The sequence below is a fragment of the Magallana gigas genome, chromosome 8, assembly GCF_963853765.1.
Source record: "Magallana gigas chromosome 8, xbMagGiga1.1, whole genome shotgun sequence".
In the NCBI taxonomy this organism is placed as follows: Eukaryota; Metazoa; Mollusca; class Bivalvia; order Ostreida; family Ostreidae; genus Magallana; species Magallana gigas.
In genome coordinates, this window is record NC_088860.1 from 2748356 (window position 1) to 2771365 (window position 23010).

Sequence of the window (23010 nt, forward strand, 5' to 3'; positions counted from 1 at the left end):
AAACCCCCCAAACAATATATAAATAGTGCCTGTTTGGGAGGGTTACAGTTGAAATTGACACCCCAAGAAAACCATTGTCAACCGACGCGAAGCTGAGGTTGACAATGGTTTTCGAGGGGTTATTTTGTTATACTGAATGTCTTTTTTAAAAATTTTAAGAAAATTTTACTGCTTTTATATAGGAATAACGTGAATTCTACAGCGAACCGTACGCGCATAATTTTCGCGCATGTAACATTTTTTAATGTTACCCGTTGCCAAGTGCGTTGCTAACGCTGAGGGTAATAGTAAATATTATTAACTGCGTCTTAACCAATCAGATTTCAGTATTTAACATGAAAGTATAACAAACCAAAATGCTCCACGGGAATGTTTAGAAAAGGGAACTGTTTGGTTTCGTTCCTCAAAGGTCTGGGTTTATTCAACCATGATGTTTGGCATCGAGTGTAAACAAAACAAACTTTAGAAATTATAGTTAACAACATGTTCACATATTTATTTTTCATTTTGTAGAACATTGCCCATAATTAGATTCTATTAATAGCGTTGTCATAGACGTAATACAAGCATCCCTGCCTGAAGGTTTGGAGTGAATTTCAATATGTGGCAAACTAACGCGATATCTTTTTATGTCATTTGCTTTGTTAAACAAATTGTTTATCGTTTATTGTTTTATCATTGAAATATGGCTTAATTGACCTGTAAAACTACTGCAATATATATTATTATACATATATTTAGCATAACAATCGTTTAAAAGAGTACAACAAATACAACAAAACTGAATCCAGCAATTTTAGACTAGACTTAGGTCAAAATTCTTTGACGCTACAAGAAATAGTTAAACAAAGAGAATGAATTTAGCTTTAACAAACTAATGCAAATAAAATCATCAAGTAAGATTTAATTAGGCAGCCTTCATAAATGTTAAGATAATGTCCAAACGCGTAAGTTCCGAACATACATAACCATGATATAATGATAATCAAAAACAAAAATTAATATTTTATTGTTTAAAAACGAAAAAAATCTAAATATCTTAAATGTTGAACATATTTTTGTGTAACAAAGATACGGCATACAAAACGAGTTCTTGGATGAAAATATGTGTTTCTTGATATACAACTAAATAACTAATAGTTTATCTCAATAAAATACAAAATATATATAAATAAATACAATATAAATAAAAATTTGAATTTCAATGTTTACAAAACCATGTTTAGAAAATATCTTAAACAAACAATATAACTTTATTTATAATATCAATGTTAAAGATATTGGATAAATCCGCCCCTTACCAGAGTAAATTGTACAAAGTTAATCAATTTCTCTCACAATCTCCTAAAACTGGATTCATGCACAGGTCGTCTGCTGGACACACTTGGCCGTACGGTCGCCCTGTTACACACCAGACATAGAAGGGACAGCCCATTGGATGGTAATCGTAGTACGTTTCAGTTTTGTTTTCACAAAACTCACCTTCATTGAAAAAAATATATATCTTAAACATTAATTTAAAATTTCATAAACATAATGTACATATAGGGCACCAAAATGCTACGTTCGGTGTTTATATATTATTTACAATGAATTGTAATACATCCGCATAAAAAATGATCATACCAATCATGTTCAACCAATGAAAAAATTGTTCTCTTAATATCAAATATGAATTTCATTAATACATGAAATTAAGAACAGTGCGAGATAGAAATTTAATTTAGCACCAAACAGCCAAAACAATTGCACTTTTTAATTTTTTTTACATTCATATTCTCTAAAAATTCATTTTTGGGAGTTGATTTTAATCAACTACTCAGACAAACCGAACGTGAAACACTGTTTGGACTTCAGCACAAATCATTGCTGCTTACAAGACTTAGTTCTTGAAAATAATTGATAAATTCGATGTAATTAATGTATGCTAAAGCATTGTTTTTCAAGGAAAATTCTTAATAAAAACAAATGTACCTTGAAAATAGTCAGGTTTTAAACGGTACGAACAATTGAAACATTTTTTGTAGTCGTATGTATTCCTACGCCAGAGTTCAAAATAGGCTCGTTCAACTCGACGCTCGGCTGTCTCCGTAAATCCTTGTCGGAGATTTACGGTATCAGCCGAGCGTTTGGTTGAACGAGACTAGAGTTCAATATTGCTTGGATCCATACGAGAAATATTTCTATTACTGATACATTGTTTGATTGAATTAATTTGATCTTTAAATATTATTTAACATGAATCATATGGGGAGTTCTGCGTAATTCAAATTAGAAACTATATGTACTTGTTATGCAAAATAACATATCATCGATTTTAAAATAAACATCGACAAAATCAACTCCCGTCAGTTCTTCAGTACTTTGATTAATTTCAGCACTTTTATGAAGTGTTTTATATCGAGCTATGGAATATGCCTCTGCACTCCGATAAAGGTATACTTTTCTTACACTGATAAACCGTTTAACCTAGTGCGTATGGAAATGAAATAGCCGTTCAGACATCATTTTTTCAATTTTGGAAAGAAAGAAAAGTCATCAGATGTCAGTCAAAAAAGTAGGATATTTTTTTGTACTTTAAATAATATTTTATAAATATAAACACTTTTTCTAACACTTAATCATTTTTATGGGAATCTGAGCAACTACCCAAATTAAAATGATTGAAAATTTTGTCAGAAAATTATTTGTTGTTTTCCCGCGTTTAGCAATTGTAGGTAGTTTACTCTATTTAGTGAGTCATATCTATTTCCAAGTTTTCTTTCAGGTTCATAAAAATGTAACCAAGTTTCATTCCCTGTGACAATTTCATTTAGACGTCTTTTTGTCGTTTTTTACATTCCCCGTAAATTTTGAGTAGCTTTTGAGAAACTTCATTTTTCTTTCATAATTTTTTCATCACTATAATATCCCCGAAATCTTCCTGACACCAATTAGGAAAAATGATCACGTTGTATATTCATTATTATGATAATTATGTATTAGAAATTACCAAAGATGTCATTATCTTGTAATGAAAGTGTTACAGAAGAAAAATTCATCTTTTGTTATCGGATTTTTGTCATCGATGAATGATTACACGGTGATAATAACTGCATTATTCGACTGTAAACTACCACTAAAACTCCGTCACAAAACGTGAAATTAAACCATCGGCGCAGGCCTCGAGCAAAATGTAATTTTGTTTCAATCTATTCTCTTTTTAAGTATATTTTTATCAATCATGATTTGTTTTGCTCGAGGGCTGCGCTCTATATGATATATATTTTTAAATTTTGCAGTAAAAATTGGCTTGAATATATTAATTTTCGATTCACATAGTACATTTAGCGGATGTATATGTTGCTTAGCAACGCTTTGCATGATTATTTTTACTGATTTATGGCTTACATTTCACATCTTATTTGTAATAGTGCATTTATTTACTTTATAAAAACAACTTAAAAAATAATGGAATATTAGGCATTTATATGTTTACAACCGTACCTAGTTCTTTTCTTTTAAAAACCATTGCAAAAAAGATCAACATTTTAACAGGTGGCATACCTGTTAAAATGTTGATCTTTTTTGCAATGTGTTTACAGTCACTTTTCCATCTATGTCAATGATAGATTTCACTTTTACGATTGATTTGTTATTGAAAACTGATTTTTGCATTTTATATTTTTGATAATTTTAACTGGTTCCCTACCTAGTTCAAAATGGTTTATCAATCGATGAAAAGGTTAATGGATACAACAGTTTCCATACAACGACTTATTGTAAAATTTATTTTTCATGAGATTAATTGAACAACAGCATTTGATATATGACCTTATGTTCGAAATTTCAATTTGAGGCATTTGTTCAATCTTCATAGTTATATTGTCCCAAGGTTGGCCTGGAAATGGGGGTTCCTTTGAATTTTGATTTGTTAAAATGTGATTACGTGCAAATTCGGTATGGATGACGATTTACATCTCAACAAATGGTCAGTTTAATTAAGTGTACACTTTTAACGGTGTGCATGTATTGTCATCATTTTATAAATAGCCCTCGTATACACGCAACAGCACAAGGTACTTAGAGCATAATTATATCTATCACATAGGAGCAAAGCGTTTCATATAGTCAAGAAATAAAACAGTTATACTAACTTGAAATACTCGTTCTGGTATAGAGAATTGAACTCGGAACAGGGTCGTCGTCTTCTAAAGACACAGTATTTAATGCAACACATCTAATTGTCATATTACTCCAGCTTTCAGTTGTAAGGTCTATTGAAAAGCTTAGTGTTTTGATATAGCTGCAATTCCCAGCGCTCTCAAGTGAACTAGACTTAATTTGTCTAGGTGTGCTGTACTCTGTAAAGTTGGAATCTGCAGAACGCCTAATTTGGATTTGCAGAGATCCTGGTGGGTTTCCCACATTTCCAGTGCAGCTATGCGACAAAGAATTCTCTCCATCTACCAGGCTAGGATTAAGTGAAAGCGTTGGGTTCTTCGGCTTATCTGTACGTGAACAAAGTATGTAAAATTAGATCCAGATCAAAACAGAAACAATAAGCCAATCAGACCCGTAGTTCCATATAATGAACTTTGCTCCCTTTATTTTTTTTTGATACGTTTCATATGTATAGGTATAGTTTAAACAAGTTATAATCTTCATTGTTTCAGCATGTTTTTGCTTCGCGGTTTATAAGGCGTAAACTGCCCCAAGTTATGTTATATTGTATAATATAGGTAGAAATTAAATTCATTCCTTAAATAATAGCGATGTAGATTTTGAAAAATAAAGATTTTATTTAAAAAAAAAGTTTTTAATGCGTTCCAATCAAAAAATGGCAATAAAAACCGTGAACCATCTGAAAAAAAAAACGAAATACAAATTCCAAGCAGAGTATGGAAATAACAATTGTTAATTGATAATACGTCGTCGATATAACTGAATGTTGAGTTGAAGGTCACAGCGAGTGATTTACTTTTTTCACGTACAAGTTTTTTGGAATAAATTCCGCTTCATAAGAATACAAAAATAGATCTGCTAACAATGGGGCACAATTGGTACCCATGGGAAATCCAGCATATTGTTGGAAGACTTGATTTCTAAAAATTACATAAATGTTGTCTTTAAGAAACTTTAGCATCTTTTTAATGTCAACTTCAGAGTACTTGTGTGTGCAATCAGAATGGTTTTTAACAAAATATTTTTTAGATTTCCAATGACAAGGTAAGCATTTTTACGACGTCCATTTTAAATGAAGAAACAACTGTCGATGATATCAAAAAACCTAGATTTTTATTTGTCATGGAAAATGGTTGTATAAAGCGTTGAAAAATCGTACGTTTTGATGCTATTGATTTTGGTAAGATTTTGTGACCTCAAAGTTTCTAATAATTCTTTAGAATATCCACATCTGATTCACACCACTTCTGGAGTATATTGTTGTGCAATACTCTCGAAGTTTCTCCTTCACTACTGTAAGAATTTTAGTAAGGAGTAAAGAGAGAGGTTTGGTAGAACATTTACTGGAACCTGCTATATATCTCTGTTTCTAAGGACTTTTGTGAAGCTTTGGGATCCAGTACAAATAAGGTTAATCAAATTCATTTTGGGTATTGGGGATATTAAAGATATCCATTACAGATTTATGATTTTGAAGTATTTCCTGCTTATGGGTGTAAGTAGGCTTACCATGTGTATAATCAAAACCTAGTTCTTTGAAAATGCAATTAATATAATGTGCCTTACAAACAACGACAATGTTGTTACTTGCCTTATCAGGGACCAGTACATACTGATCGTGCAATCTGTCTAGTTCTGTTCTCACTTCTGCTTTATTGAAAACAGAATGCTGCATTTTGCACATTTCAAGACAATTTTTGATAGTTTTTTTAGTAATCAGAATGCTTTCATGGTTAAGTTTGAGACAGGAAAAGCGATGCTATTTGAGCGCTCTTCCCTGAAATAAAATTCAGTGATATTTTTCAGACAATGATTGATTAACAATAAACTGAATGACAGTTATAGAGCTTTGATAAAGACATGCAAATATTTTTCTGTTTTATCAAAAAAGCTAAAATCTCAGAAAAAAATTAAGAATTTTAAGAATTCTAACCTTTCATATTAACTTTAAACGTTGTGGAGGTTACATTTCCTGAGTCCAATTGTAATGTAACATTGTATATTCCATCGTCGGAACACGTCACAGTGTTGATGGTGACGTCAAGAAGTAAGGACGGTAGATCAAGTATGGCGGATAATTTCCCTTGGTAATTAGGCGAGATCACTACGCTTCCATCTACTTGTATGGAAGCAATGGTAAACTCTGATCTCAAAATGTTGAGAGAAACAAACGACGATGAATTCAAATGACATCCGATGCTTGCCGATTCTCCTTCGGAAACTGACGATGAGTTACAGTCCAAATCTAAAGGTAATTTACAAACAATAAAAGATTTTTGAAAGAAAATCATACGAATAGATTCATCTTAGTTGCTTTGCTTATCTTTTATTTAAGATGCGTAAAAATAGTGGAAATGCAATAATTACAGAAAATCTACCAACAAACCGGGAATGAATAAGAATATTAAACTATTTAGCCTTTGTATCTAAAATTAGATGCACAATGGGAAATAAAGTTTATCGACTTACATGAAAACCCTCTTGCAGCCTCTGTTGTAGGAACCGGGCGAGCTAAAACATTGTTAGATGTAAAAATGAATTGTCCTTGTGAAGATTTGTAATAAATAAACTTCTATTCAACGTGCATAAATTGAGTTTTTCAACAAGGATGCATCTACTTAATAAAAAATATACCGGTAATAGATCATAAATAGATAAACAACCAATTCACTATCATTAACTATATATATATATAACTATCAAAACTAAAAACTAATTCAAAATATTTAGATAAATCTCCAACAATTCAAATTTCTTTATATTTTAACATTTTTTAACCTTGATAGTACAGAAAGTCTAGATCGGTTTATTGAAGTGATCACTTGAGATATAATTTTACTCGTGGCTCTTAGTTTTCTGTTTCCGACTTATCTAATGACCAATTAGATTTCCTCTCTTTTTGCTAATTTTACAGATGGTGATCAAATTTACCAGATTTCTAAACTTTAGTTTTTTTAATCCGCATTACCCCTTTCTAAAACAAACACAATTACACATCGTATGTTCGCGTTTAAAAAGTGTTCTTTCGAAAATGATTTTGTTAACTAACCAAAATTTGTATAATTCATTATTTTTGAAACATTTAATGCTGCTTGGTCCGATTTTATATTGATTTCTTGCGTTTTTTAGGGATGGTTATACTGAGAATGTATATAATAATGGACTTTGCAGTAGTTTTCCCGGTCAGTTAAGCCATATTTCAATGAGAAAGTGGTGTACAACAATTGTTCATAAAATGTTTCGCCGCATACAAAAACTTGAGGCGGGTATGATTGTATTAAGACTTTGACATCACTATGAATAAAGGTCATAATGTTTTCGGAAATAAAAAATAAACATGCGTTTTTTTCAATTATCTTCCATAAGTTTAATTTGTTTAAAATCGATGCGTGTTGAATAAACACACTCAATTGGGGGACAAATCAAACGGTTCCCTTTTTTAAAACATGTTCACTTTTTTGATCATTGAAAGGAAACCTGAATCTGCAGGTGTAAATAGGCAAAAGTCTACAACTTTCTAAGATAATTTGTTTCTAAGAAAAATTAATTGATACCCTTGTAGCCAAACAATTGGACCTTGTAGCTTTAAATGAACACCATGATAAACTGATAATCATAACGGTAACTTCACATAGAGAGCCAAAACGGTTAATATATTGATATGTACCTGTAGTTGTCGGTAACTTCACATAGAGAGCCAAAAACTGTTAATATAGTTTATATGTACCTGTAGTTGTCGGTAACTTCACATAGAGAGCCAAAATCTGTTAATATATTGATATGTACCTGTAGTTGTCGGGATTTCTGTACAAATTGCACGCACACACTCGTCACAGTAGTCTTTCCCAATGAACACACAATGTTTTGGGTTAGAACATTTTTTCCCATAAGGTGCTTCGTCTCCACATTGGATGTAAGTATTACAGTTGTCGTTTTTCTCATGATCAATGAACACTTGTTTTGTTTTGTTGTATGCATCACAAACATCGCCTATAAATAACCATGGATTGCAATTTATTTAGATAATCTTATTAACATGTTTCATTTATCCCAAGAATTTATGAAAAGCCTCTCTTGCCAAATAAATGTTGATTAAGGAATTAATGAAGTGTCTCTCTTGACAAATAATTTTTTTTGCAAGCACTTATACATCCTGAGATTCAAATGTCTATAGTTTTTTGTATCAAATCCTTCAACAAATTATGTTTGAGAAAAGGAGTCCAACATAAGGGTCTTTTATAAAGCTTAATTAACTGAAATATAGTTCGTGTGTCAGAAACTCATTTAACTTTCTTCCTACTTCTTTTGTGATAATTGATTTGTATGCATAAAAACATAAGCTCAGGGGCAAAATGTGTAAAACTTTTTATATCAAATCTTTCTACACATTATATGTGACAATTTGAAAACGTCAAAAATAAGAATATGCTGACTAACTTATTGTGTATATCTGAACTATATCTTAAAATCTGCTAGGCTAATTTTCCTGCATAGCTAAAATGGTAGCTTGAATTCAGATAAGTTCAAAATTCTTGCATTAACATAATACTTCATAGTTTAAAAATATATAACGATCTTACTAGGAATAACATAAAATTGTTCCTCTTGTAAGCTAGTAGGTATCCATCCTTCCTTTGTACGAATCTCACATCTGAATCTTCCCCTGCTCCACTCTCGTGAAACGTTGAGAAAAAATCTCATTTTGTGTATGGTAGAACAGTTTTCCTGCACTTTTTGATCTTCCCTAATTAGAATCCCAAAATCATCTGCGAGAGTCACACCGTAATCATAAATTCCTAATCCAACTGTACTTTTAACTTTCATTGCATCCGTAACGACCTCTTCGTTGTAAACGACAGTTTCTCCACTGGTTGGATGAATGGCGGTCAGGGACAGAAAACCAGCATCCGGGTATCCTATCTCCCCGATGCAGGAGTGTTCGGAGGTGTAACGATAATAGTTCTCAACAATGTCAGTGTTTAGAGATAATGAAACTTGTGCAGACCCAGCTAAAACTAAAACAATAATTAAGGAATGAATTCAATAGCTACCTAATTCATAAAGGTATAAATTGGGTTGAGGCTGTTTATACACGGGAAGCGGTTTAAAAAAAAGCGTAAACTGTTCCAACCTAGTTTATATGAGTATAATTATGGTAGATATAAAACTCATTCCTTATAAATTAAAGGGGTATGGTCACAATTTCCGTCAAACTTTATTTTTCTCTCCCTATTTATGTTTACAATGCTTTAGAAATGCATTTTTAAAAATCAACCATATAATACCTATTTTCTCAAATTAGCAATGTTTTGTTAAGTGTACTACTGAAAATAAGTTGAATTTTCTTTAACACACGAAGATGCGATCGACAAGAATAAACCATTCCATAAGTAAATATCTTTTAACAAATATGCTTTCTTTTCGAGTCCAAATTAAATGTGTAAGTGAAAGTGTAAATGTTGTAATCACAACACATTTTAAATTGCTTACGCTAAAGTCCCAATGAATAGATACTGACCTGTTGGTTGCAAAGTAAGGGAAAGAGGGGTAGACACTTCTGAACTTCCAGTTGTTACAACACAAATGTATAGTCCTTCGTCACTACACTTTAAACTTAAGAACGTTAAGGTTAACATTCCATCCTGGAATGTAACTGAAATATCGGAGCGACTATTTGTATTCCCACTAGAATATAAAGCAATCGTCTCATTTGTGCCATTTAAGGTTTTATATACAGCCATTTTGGCAATGTTTGATGTCAGAGTGGTCGTTTTACATTCAATCATCACCTGTTTTCCTACTGAACCCGGCACATAATATTCGGAAAACGACACATCTGAAAAAAAGAAAACATCAATTATAAAGTAATATAAAAACTACTATCTCAACAAGTTGTAAGTCATATTCTTTTGAATTGCAAACAAACCTGACACCAAAACGGTGATCAATTGTGACGTGGAGACAGACGTGTTTAAGAGTCTGTTAGATGCAATGCACCACACTGTCGATCCATTCAGAGATGATTCCAAAGAAATTACACTTTTAAACTTCCACTCAAAGTTCACGGAACAACCACTGTTCCTTGTTGATGCATACTTGGTTCTCGGAGCAGGTTCTCTGAAAACTAAACCGTTCGGAGACCGGACCTCCAAAGCAACGTCTCCATATTCAAAGTCTGTGATCGTCCGGCAGATCAGCTCTAATCTTTCCCCACTGTAGTATATATTAGTCATATCCAGAGTAACATTGTGAAGAGGTGCTACAAGAGAGAGTAACTTATTCATTATTGTATTCTACATTGTACAGAGGTTAATACTACATCCTACTTCAAACCACTCTTTGCAATTCAAGTTTAGCATTTGTCATGATATCTTTAAAATTTGGTTTTTGAAAAATGTCGAAAAAATAGCTTACCTGTGATGGACAATATGCTAGTTTTTGTTATAACAGATTTAAATGCATCCTCCATTATTATTCCACAGCCAAAATGAAGTAATGACGGACATGAACTCGAGTTTTGAATGTTTATATGTATAATGGTTTCAATCGTTTCGTTATCTTGTTTGAAAACCACAGACAGGAATTCAGTTGTAACTTGGGAAAACACAGAACCATTATTGTAAAACTCAGCTAGAAATACAAAGTCTGTCTCCGTTTCTTGATTGATAGTTACTTTCTCCCATTGATCTGTAACTGTAATAACGCATTCTAACGTTGTATCTTCCCTGGCAAGGATGTTTTTGCTCGGGAACATTACATCTGAAATTACAAAACCTTCTACCTAAGCAAATACTAGAAATACGATATCCAAAAAAGAGGGAAAATGATACTGCATTGTATATACTGTTAAATAAATTCTATTTGAGACGACTTTATTTCGCAACTTACATCCGATAAATTAGTTTGCGTCCGATAAACTAGTTTGCGACGACTATATTAGCAATTAAGCCTTGTCAGGACTGATGTTGTTATCATAACAACCATACGACGCCTGATGCCTGTTCAACAGAGCGAGTGCTCGCGAGCGCTCGCCAAAATTCCCTATACCTGCAACACAAATTTTGGCGAGCGATCGCGAGCGCTCGCTCTGTTGAACACGCCTCTGGTTCGCGGCGAAAAATATTCGTGTCGACGATGCTCTCGCAAACCTCGTGAAAATTTCTCACACGAAAATAAACGTTTGTTCATAGCAACTGATCAGTTTAAGAAATTATAAACGCGAAATATTCTTCTTCAGCATTAAAGGCGTTCAGAGGACAAAAGTGCACTTGACCAAATTTATATAATACTGATAAAAACCTACCTTTGTGTGTTTTAAAATGTAGAAATCAACAGAAATTGTCATAAATGTTTTCAGAATTGATTTGTTTATGCTGATTTAAATTGTTTAAAAAAAAACTTCAGTGTAAGGAATGCAAATCCAAAATATGTTTATAAAAGAACATGTTCATATAGTTGTTGTTTTACTTTGATCAAATTCTATAAAATATGTGGAAGAATACTCACCGGCAGTGAATGGGGAAACCGTTGTAGCAATACTGGATGTTCCAGTCGTGTCCCCGCTTGAATTAACAACGGTTGTATCTTCTTTAGTTGTATTTGTAAATGTAGGCTCAGTTGTGTATTCTTTAGTTGTGTTTGAAACGGTTGGCTCAGTTGTGTATTCTTTAGTTGTGATTGTAACGGTTGGCTCAGTTGTGTATTCTTTAGTTGTGTTTGTAACGGTTGGCTCAGTTGTGTATTCTTTAGTTGTGATTGTAACGGCTGGCTCAGTTGTGTATTCTGTTGTTGTGTTTAGAGTTACATTAGTCGTAAACTCGCTAGTTGTCCTTGTAATAGTATTTTCTGTTGTGACGTCTTTAGTTGTGTTTGTAACCAATGCTGTCGTTATGTCCTCTCTTGTGGTGTCTGTATCTGCTGCAGCGGTTGTACTTGTTGTGGTTGCTTCTGTCGTGACTTCACTAGTTGTATCCTCGCTGGTTGTGTTTGTAACAGTTGCCTCAGTGGTATCTATGCTGGTTGTGGCCTCTCTTGTTGTGTTCGTCAGGGTTGTTTCTGAAATTGACATTGTAATGTTAGCAATATATAATCTTGTAAATATGTCAGTATTTTTGAAATGAAAAAAAAATCATTACCGAAATCCTGGTGATTAAAGAAATGCGAAAATACCTCTTAGATTATGATGTCAATTTGTTTTTTAAGTTCCTGTTTTTATCTATATATGTTGTAACTGTAGATTTCGTGTTCATACAAAACTTATTCAGTAAAATAAACCTTGTGTTTTTTTAGATTATTTATAATTGTCTTGATACTTTCATTATCTTTGGTTTTCGTACTAAATCAATGAGTCTACGTTTCACCAAAAAAAAGCTACATGTATTTTTAAACCTTTGTGTCAGTCAGGTATGCATTTATTGGTGTCTCATAAATTATATAAGTGGTTCAGTAAAATAGCCATTTGCAAACTTTATACTTTTCGGTTAAGTTTTTTTATTGCATTCAAGGTAGGTTTTGCGTACTTTGGTAAAATGGACTCATTGACGTTGCGTATGTTATTTTATTATCAAACATTCATCTTGTTTCCCCATTTTCGAGAGAGTAAAATTACGTTTTCGTTTTTTTGAAGATTTTTTGTGATTGTACAAAATAGCTGCAAATGCTTGTTTTCTTGAACATAAATATCATTTTTGCGTTTGTAGATACTGGATTGGCATTATTTCATTACTTGTCGCTTTTGCTTTAAGAAACATTGTCATCTGTAGACGATGTTCTTGTAAAGAAAGTAAATGTACCTCTATATAATTTTTTTTACTAAACCACGCTTTCCTGTATCTGACTTATTACGCGCAAAAGTCTTGGCGTGATAAGGCTTTAGTGTTTGCCTTTTCATGAAAGTAATATTTTAAACTGTAAATTCTTACTAGAAATTCATTTTTATGTGCTTGTTAATTAGATGATTGGTGAATATATTTTATCTCTTTGTTTTGTCTTGTCTGTATAATCAGTAGATGCTTCGAGAGTAATATCATCCACCATACGTTCTGTGGTTAATCATGTTATTCTTTGGAAATTAGTAAAAAGAAAATTTGGTTGACGGAGTTAAGAAAGTCAATTGAAGAGATTCACCTTCAGTTGATATGAGTGTTGAAATATCCGACATTGGCAGAACTGTAGGTTCAGCTGTTGCATTATCTGAAACTGTACGGGAAATAATTGAAGAAGTCTTAACAGTGGTTGTGGAGTCAAATGAACTCTCAGTTGAACTAACTGTTGGCACAGTCGTGTCATTGCTGCTTAATGTATTATTTTTAAATGATACTGATGTTGACCCTAAGGGTGTTTCGACTGAAATATCTGTGTTGGTTGACATCGCACCTGACGGCACTGTTGTTATAATCTCACTCATTGTTGATGCCCCATGTGATTCGGTTGACATAAAGATTGTTGATAATGTCGATGTTCCTGTTGTCTCCATCAGTGACAAAGTTGTTGTTGCACCACCCGTTAATGTAGATGGAATACTTGTTGTTACTACAGATGTCTCTATTGTTGGCAATGTTGATTGCACTTCTGCCTCAGTTGTTTCAGTTATTGGCATCGTCGTCAATGCTTCTGTTGTTTTTTCTAACGCAAAAGTCGTTTTACTCGTTGTAGTAGACAACATAGATGTTGTTTCTTTCGTTGTTTGCAACGCTGCTGATATTGTTGCTTCAGTTTTTGTAGTTGGTGGCATCGTAGTCAACGCTTCTGTTATTTCTTTTACTGTTATAGTTGTTGACATATTACTAGTTGTATCAGTTGAGATTGTTGTGTCTTCTTTCCTTGATGGCGATGTATTTGATACTGTTGTTTTAGCTTCTGTTGTTTCTTTTACTGGTATAGTTGTTGACATATTACTAGTTGTACCAGTTGAGATAGTTGTATCTTCTTTTGTTGTTGGAGATGTATTTGATACTGTTGTTTTAGCTTCTGTTGTTTCTTTTACTGGTATAGTTGTTGACATATTACTAGTTGTATTAGTTGAGATAGTTATATCTTCTTTCGTTGTTGGCGATGTATTTGATACTGTTGTTTTAGCTTCTGTTGTTTCTTTTACTGGTATAGTTGTTGACATATTACTAGTTGTATTAGTTGAGATAGTTGTATCTTCTTTTGTTGTTGGCGATGTATTTGATACTGTTGTTTTAGTCGTTTTAATTGGTGTTATTGTCGTCAAAACGTCTGTTGTTTCTGGTGGGGGCATATCTGTCGTTGTCCCTGTTGATTCATCAAATGAAATAGTTGTGGAATTACCCGTTAATGTAGATGGCATACTTGTTTCTTCTCTAGTTTTCACAGTTGTAGGTAATGTTGTTGACATTTTTGCTTCAGTTGTTTTAGTGGGTGGTAACGTCGTCAATGTTTCTGTAGTTTCATTAACTGGTTTAGTAGTTGACGTATTGCTAGTTATATTAGTTGAGATAGTTATAGCTGCTTTAGTTGTTGGCAATGTTGCTGATACTGTTGTTTCATTTAGTTTAGCTGGCGATATTGTTGTTAATTCTTCTCTTGATTCTGGTTATACAAATCATTGTCGTTGTTTTTATGTATACCTGTTTTAATTTAGTTTTTGCTATAGAATGTATTATCGTATTCATTATTATCTTACCTTCAGTTGTTACGACTGGCGAACCTGTCGCCGTTGTTGTTACTTCAGATGTTACTGTTGGCGTTGTTTGTTCGGTTCCTGTTGAAGGTGAAAAAGTCGTTGTTGTTTTCGCTTCTGTTGTTGTAGTTTTCGTTTCAGTTGTTGGTGACAGAGAGGCCGTAGCTTCTGTTGTGATAAGTGACATTATCGTTGTTGTTTTGGCTTCAGTTGATGAAGTAAATGGAGTAAGAGTTGTCGCCTTCGTAGTTGATGATGGTGGCAAATTCGTTGACGTGGTTGCTTCAGTGGTTATGGTTGGAACAAAAGTAGTTGCTTTTGTATCCTGAGTGGATGTGGGTAATTCAATGGTAGTTGTCGGTTTTGTTGTTACTGTTGGTGCCAATGACGACGTTATTGTTGTGGTAGGAGACGTATGTGATGACGTTGTACCTTCAGTTGTTGTCGTAAGCGGTATAGTTGTCGTCAGTTTAGTTGTTACTGTGGAAGGCAACGTCGTCGTTGTTTTTGGTTCTGTTGTCGAGGTTAACAAAGTAGTAATTGCTTCTGTATGGGAATAAGTTGTTGTTTCAGCAGTTGTTGTCATTGGCATAGTCGTTGTTGATTTAGTTGTCTTCGTGATTGGCTGAGTCATCACCGTTGTTACTTTTGTTGTTTCTGTTGACGACGTTGTCGTCTTTTTTGTCTCGGTTGTGTCTGCTGGAGATATAGCTGTTGTTACTGTTGCTGGAATAGTTGATGTTGACGTCACTGCTGTCGATGGAGTAGTTTGCTTAGTTGTTGGTGGTATAATAAAATCACTGTTAGGTTCTAGAAATGGTATCGGGTCCTGTTCATAAAGTGTTAATGTGGTAGTAATAGAGATTCCATTTATGTCGATGGGATAGTTCCCTAGCATGTTTCTGGAGCCGATATGCTGTACGGAATTATTGATGGTCTTTATCACTTCCGTATCCGACAAATCGACTGTAGCGTCAAAGTATAAGGTAAAAGTCACAATCACACTACCTGGCCTGAAACAGAAATTACAGGTCCATCAAACAAATTTATGATACCATTCTAGTCAAGTTATCTCTGGTAAGAAGTTTGTCTCTTAATATTTATATTAGCAATAAAGGTCATATTGATTTTTAAAGCGCTAAGCATAGCTCAGCGCTTTATTGTCGTTAGACTTCTATTTCCGGTGCAAGGAATAACTGCCCTCTATGAGCAGAAATATACATAATTTAAACTGGTAAGAGGTATAGGGAACCAGTTATCTGGGTGACGGAAATGGCCGAGTAGATACGATTGGTTTGCGGGGCTTACGTACATCAGCACGGGATGCTATGCAGTGATGAAAAAATATAGTGCGTATTCAGAAGCTAAAATATAGAAAAATAAAATCGATTTTTGCAAGAAAATGTCAAAAACTGTGATAAATTACTGTTCAAAAGGTATAATTTGTGATTTTAACATATCTTTTTTCAGGCAAGTATCCATATACAAGTCGTGTTCAGCTTTAATTCACATCATCTTCAGAAAGTAACATATATTTAAAGAAATCTGGCCTTCGATACTTTTAATTGATATTCATTAAACATAAACCAAAATTTCAATAAGGCTCATTTCCGCCTACGCTTGCACACAGTAAATTTTCTTAGAACCAAGCTAGGTTAGCGCTTTTCAGTACTTTCAGTACTTTGATTTATCCTTGTTTTCATAAATATTTACTATTTTTATAAAATAAATCTCTATATTTATCAGCGACACAAACGGATATAAAATGAGAGAATTGTCAGAAGGAAATCACTAACGTAAAAATATACGAATGTAAATTTAAAGAATGGAAACTTGCATATCTTTATTTATACTTTTAGATAAATGGAAATTGTCATTAATGCTTCATCAATTAAGCGGTTGTTTTTTTTGTTGCAAAATTCTACATCAAACTACCATGGGGGAATTTAGCTTCAGATCTGAACAATTTTATACATAAGCAAATTATGACTTCCTTCACATACCTTAGATTCGTAACAATGCACATCCGATAGGTGTTTGTATGTAAACGACTGCTCCTGAATGACTTATCCATCTAAAATTGGTATACAATGAAATATTTTTATCAGCATATTTAGGGTATAAAATGTTGTATCAGTAATTTTTCATGCTATAAATTATTAGAAATGATATCGTAGAAACGTAGAAATCAATACGATTAAAAATTATAAGATATTTTAATTCATTTGCTGAATAACAAAAAGTAGTTTTATTTTAGTCGTAACTGCTTTTTGATTGGCTTAAATATCTTTTTGTATCATTTAAAGAATATTGCTCCGTAATAATAAGACTAACATAATACAAACACATCATCATTCCGCTTTATGTTACGTTTGAATATCATTTTAAATTTGACTTCATTTCAGAGAGGAGGCCAATAGCGTGTTTAATGTCGTTTAAAGAGACTGTAGGTACTCTTGATATATTTCATTGGTCAAAAATGGACAAAAACTGGTCAAAAATGGACATAGCTCCGAGATTTGTTACTTTTGTCCTTCATATTACATAGAAATTGACTGTTAAACATGATTTTCCGTTGTGTTTACAGAAATTAAAGGCCCGGTACACCCTATCAAACAAAGCTGTGAGAAAATCATTGAAAGAAATTATAACCTGATATTAGAAACCTGTAGACATCTTTCATTGACTAGATATTGACCTTAATCTATAATAGACCCCTTCACGATAACTGTGGTACTTCTCTCTTGCAGGGAAAAATGATACAGTTTGCCGAAATTTCAGTAGGTAGATAATTAAATGACGTAAATGAAACAATTGACGTTACGTCATATTTCACCAAACCATGTTATTTAGCCCTGCAAAAGAGCAGTACTGCAGTTACCGTGAAGGGGTTAATTAATACCAAAAAGCAATGAATTCGATATTCATTAGGTGTTGTTCGATATAAAATGATTTGGAATAATTTACGCTTTTTATCGCGGTTTATAAAGCATTAACTACCCAAACCATTTTATATCGTATAAATTCAAATAATATTGAATTTATTGAAACCATTTTATATTGTATAGAACTAATAAATATTGAATTCATTCCTTAATAATTACGCTTTAATAATTTAAATTTTTAAAAAACAAAATATGCGTCATGGTAGTAAGCCTTATCCAGTGATTTATACCAGTAAACTGGTATCTTTGGATCAAGTTTGAACCTTCCATTATCCGAGTTAACAAAAATTATTCAAATTTAAGAATACGCTTCAAAAGATTTAATCAGAATACCACTGCATCTCCTGTAAAGCATACAATTATTTGCATTAGTATTAACATATATTTTAACTTGATATTACATGTACTTCATTGTAATACCTCACTGCAAAAACTGGCAGTTAGTGATTTATATTCCATCGATTCCTTGTTACCAAGAGCTGTTGAATACTCCTGTAGAATAGCCAGCTTTCCATGTGAAATATCTATAAATACAAATTATTATAGACTGATTCATTAAAACATAAAAGAAAATTAATCAATGTCTATATTGATAAAACACAATAGTTCAGCATAATGTTTTTTTACTTCAAATATTTTAGTTTTTTTTTTACCAGACCAACTCTTCTAATTACTTATTTTTACGATCGTTTTTTAAAGAACAATCGCAGTTATATATGTAAGCAAAATTTATATGAACATTACCTCAATTTTTCTTTTCAAGGATACATAATTAATATAAAATAAGACCTGTTGCATTATTTCCTTATCAATGTAAAATCGTTAAATTTGACCTGTTGATAAGCAACTAAACAAACAATACGTTTGGTTATCAAGTTATAAAGAAGTTTTGCCTCTGTTTATGAGAATGAGAAGTTTTACTTACAATAGCGAGTCTTGGGTTCTGAAAGACAAATATTGGATATTCTAATTCTAATTTTTGAGCATACAAAATGTGACATAAAAAATACCCGAGATTGTGAGAAATATCCTTGATGAAGAAGTTCTACTACGGTATATGTAATTTGAGAAAATTGAAATCTTTGCAGCATATTATACATCAAGTATAATTCTTTAGTTGAGGTTGAGTTAAAATGAAATCAGCCGGTTTGCCAAATCTTTAAAATAGTTGAATGTGTAAAAAAGCATTTGACTGGGTATTTATTTTTAAGTGTAATTTCTTTGACTTAAAGAATTGATAACATGAAATACAATTACATTTATATTGAGTTATTGAGACGCATGTTAACATTATTAGAAATACGAATTAGACAACTTTGAGATTTTGTTTGAAATTTAAATGTTTACCTCGAATATGTGCCAAGTAGATAATGGCACAAATAAGACCAACCAGAAGCAGGGTAAGCCAGAAACTGACTATCTTAACCAGGCGTGGACGATTAATAGGAGGAAATTCGGAAGTGTTGGTAGAGGACCACCTGTCCCCATTGATATAGGATTGGTTATGGTATCGGGGGTTTACCTGGAAAATAAAACAAATAATACGGTAATTTAAAAAACATAAAAACATCTTTGATTATATTAAATCAAAGACAACATTTTGAATAGGGCTGAAAACTCCCTTGAATGTTCTAAATATAAAACAAACGGAACGTTATTCTGAACAAAAAATAAGCTATTGTTTTGCACCATGAATTAAGCAATTCAGCATTAAATTAAATATTCAGAGGAGAAAAACTTCGACATGCACAAAATGTAAAAAAAAAGAAGCTTTGTTTGGATAGTAAAACATTGTAAGCTCTATAACCCTCTTATAACTCAACGAATGACACTCAAATTTTGGTTGCCTATTATTTATGCCTTATTTAAGCATTGTGGACATTAGAATATGGGGAAACAAATGACAAAAACCGTGAATCCTTAAAGATTAGTGGGTAAAGTTATTCTACACCACAAAAAATTCAATAGTATACTCTTAATTACAGTGTTCGCGTTTAATTTATCGTGCGATTCAATCTGGTTTAAAAAATTCAAACACTATTGACCGTGTCGGTGAAAGATTAACGTATACCGACATTTTAGGCTCACCATACAAAAATCAAGAAAATAGCCCTTTAATGCTTTGCATGATTAAATTGCTCATCAAGATTAAGTATAAGATTTTTTCATCTTCAAGTCAAAACAGACTATTTTAATGTAAACGTCGTAATTCAGACTTCTAGTATATTTACAACAACTTGTTTCATGTGATATTGATCTATAAGTAAATATTTTTTTAATATAATTTGATCAAACATTAAAACAAAATTTAAAAAATATATATTAAAATCTCGTCCAACTGCATTTATAAATCTCTTTATTGATGACCTTAATAATGTTCTTTTAATTGTATATTGCTGTACATTTACATAAGTCAACTAGTTTGCCTTATTATTTAACAGATAATGAATATATTTAATTCATTGCACACCGTTCTCAACTTTCAATCCAATAAATGTGCCACATACAATACCTTCAGAAAAAGAATAACGGGGGTTCAGCGGAACATTTGGACAGTTCATTCAATGTCAGCCTAATTACACGGCGAACCGAGCATTGATAATGATCGAAGTCTTTGTGCTTTGACATATTTATTCCCAACCACAACGACGTTTAAAATACTTCCAGTTTGACAAAAAATCAATACAGGTTTTTTTCTTCAGATATACCATAACGAATTAACGGTAGAAAGGCCATGGAAACAGTGGCGAAAACTAAACAAATTATCGCTTTGTAGAATTTTCGATCCAAGTACATCTAAGAACTAGTTTTAATTTTCATTAGAAAGATTTGTTTAACATTCGATAGACAGACAATTCAAAACGTACACAGGTAACCAGTTGTCTCAATACAGGTATGGATGATTGGATAGATAGAGATATGCCCCCAAAAAAGATAATTGGGTATTGTTTAATATATTATAGATGGGTCGCTTTAGAGATCAATTGTTGAGAAGTTCATATTAAGGCAATAAACTACAATGCCGAAAAAAACATTCATATAGAAAAGATACTAAGCTTTTTATAGTTTCATAAACGCATTTTAATACTGGATGTTATTTTTCAATAAAATGGCGTTTTAAAATGATATACTGAACAAACTTTGTTTTAACAAACAAACTGAACAATAGAGGATACCGTACCCCCTCAAAACTGAAGTCTGTGGTGTGTTGTTCAAATCCGTCCATTCTGTATGGATAGTATCAGCTGTCTTGAAATAAATTCTTCTCCAATAAATGGCATTACGTATGTAAACTACTGCCAAGTTCCTTTGAATCTTCCAAATTATATAATTCGTAGGATGTTGGAAGCAACATTATTTATCCTCATTAAAAGCACTTCCCGTTCCTAGTTTTTTTCAAAACATGAGATAGAAAACTTTCGACATCGCACCAAACTTCGTATATTTTAAATCTGACCAAACTCGGTGAACTAATTACGTTTTTAATTTTTCGAAGACGCTAAGAAACATGATAGAACTTGTGAAGTTGTCTGCAATTTAACTCAGTGTCAGTGATTGACCGTGTAAATCATGTGCAAATGTGGAGTAAGCAAACAAACTTCTTCGAGAACGAGCCAAAGAAGACATTTTAAATATCTTAAAGGAATTGAATGCTTTTCAGACAACGATCTGCTGCAAAAAAGGGTGCCCCTCTCCTGTACAAGGTTTTACAAAGAGCTTCAGGAAAACACAATACCATTGACACATGATTGATCAGGTCAATCTTTTCAAGAAACTTTAAGATAATTATCGATAAGTCCTTGCAACAGGTAATGATCGGTAAGTTCTTGCAACATTTCATAAAAAAATTGAAACATATTTATATTAAATTCTAAACCATTTGTTAGAGAAAAAACATTACATATCTTTCGTCCTTATTTAAATCGCTAAGCTATCCAAAACAGGCCGTCTCAATGGAGCTTATTCTTATTGATAATACACAATTCTGTGTCGAAATAATATTTTGAAGATTAACTGCACAAATAAAATACATGCTGTGCAACATAACTGATTTTCCTACTTTTTGAGGTGGGCCATTGTTATTCGCAGAAATTATTAATATTTTAAGGTTTCGGTATAGTATATAATTTTCCTCATTATGTTTATCAACATACCTGGGTATACGATTAATTCTTGTGTTACTATTGTATTTTACTTCTTGAAGTATACCAAAATACCTCATATACATATTAAAAGAACTTTAAACAGTCAGTTATCAGTAAACCAACTAATGCATAAAGTAAACACGAGATGTACCGCAGTGATGATGGTATATTGCTAAAAAAGTAAGATAATTTGACGATGGAAAAATTAAAATCATCACGTTTAACTTAGAGTTTGTTGTTCGGTTAATGTTAACGTCTCTTTCTAGTAAGATATCCGAATATAAAAGAAATTTTCAGAATCTGTGATAACTTTTATTCCATGCTCACTATGTTACATTGATTTAACATAAGAGTAAAATTAACTGTTGTTAATGGATAAAACAGCTTCATTATATCTAAATGTCGAGTTGATGTTTTATTTTTTCTGCACAAGCTTTTGAATGAATTCAGCTTCTAATGAATATAGAATAAAGTCAGCATAGTGGAGCACAATTTGCGCCCATGGGAATTCCAACAGACTGTTGGAAGTCTAGTATATTTTCCAAAAACTACATAGGTGTTTACTATCAGAAATCCAAGCATCTTTTTCATGTCAACTTTAGAGTACTTGTGTGTGCAATCAGAATGGTTTTGAACAAAATAACTTTGTAGATTTCCAATGACAAGGTACAAACACTTACGTGTTTCTTTTAAAAGAAGACCAAACAAAAAAACAAAAAACAAAAACACAAAAAAAAACATTTGTCGATGATACAAAAAGCCTACATCTTAATTTGTTATGGAGAATGGTTGTATAAACCGTTGGTAAATCGTATGTTTTGATGTTACTGATTTTGGTATGATTTTGTGAACTTGAATAACTCCTTAAAGTTTTTAAGTATCAATATCTAATTAACACCGCTTCTGGAGTATATGGTTATACAGCACTCCTGAATTTTTTTCTTTACTGCTGTAAGAATTTTACCAAGGAGTAAAGGAAGATGCTTGATAGAACATTTACTTGAACCAGACATACATCTTTGTTTTGCCTCGGACTAGATGGTGTAATTTGACATCTAAATGTTGACAAACCATTACAAAAACTCACATTACCCATTCGAGACATTAAAAA

At 32.4% G+C, this 23010-nt stretch overlaps 1 protein-coding gene across 2 annotated transcripts; it reads right to left on the reverse strand.

Annotated features, from left to right (window-relative positions):
• Nucleotides 1–1085: 1085 nt before the first annotated feature.
• On the reverse strand, nucleotides 1086–21291 carry LOC105341281 (uncharacterized). 2 transcript variants are annotated; one of them, XM_066068762.1, is made up of 17 exons: nucleotides 20936–21291; nucleotides 19102–19276; nucleotides 18680–18697; nucleotides 18175–18278; nucleotides 16813–16883; nucleotides 14813–15822; nucleotides 13291–14421; nucleotides 11671–12219; nucleotides 10579–10923; nucleotides 10091–10423; nucleotides 9683–10000; nucleotides 8745–9179; nucleotides 7951–8154; nucleotides 6634–6675; nucleotides 6098–6409; nucleotides 4137–4490; nucleotides 1086–1482 (listed from the first exon to the last, which is right to left on the reverse strand). In XM_066068762.1, the coding sequence occupies exons 1-17, from the start codon at nucleotides 20978–20980 to the stop codon at nucleotides 1325–1327; spliced, it is 5604 nt and encodes a 1867-aa protein (XP_065924834.1). In that variant the 5' UTR covers nucleotides 20981–21291; the 3' UTR covers nucleotides 1086–1324. The 2 variants fall into 2 exon arrangements, with proteins under 2 accessions (XP_065924834.1, XP_065924835.1); XM_066068763.1 differs by lacking the exon at nucleotides 13291–14421 and having other exon boundaries at nucleotides 1092–1482; nucleotides 20936–21287.
• Between the last annotated feature and the right edge of the window lie 1719 nt (nucleotides 21292–23010).

What these genes read in the sequence shown, in the direction of transcription:
- LOC105341281 (XM_066068762.1), bottom strand. Translation starts at nt 20,980, where the DNA reads ATGGACGGATTTGAACAACACACCACAGACTTCAGTTTTGAGGGG. An exon ending in TGCATTGTTACGAATCTAAG is followed by an intron (nt 15,823 to 16,812) that starts GTATGTGAAGGA and finishes TTTCTGTTTCAG; the next exon opens with GCCAGGTAGTGTGATTGTGA. An exon ending in GGCTGCAAGAGGGTTTTCAT is followed by an intron (nt 6,410 to 6,633) that starts GTAAGTCGATAA and finishes AATTACCTTTAG; the next exon opens with ATTTGGACTGTAACTCATCG.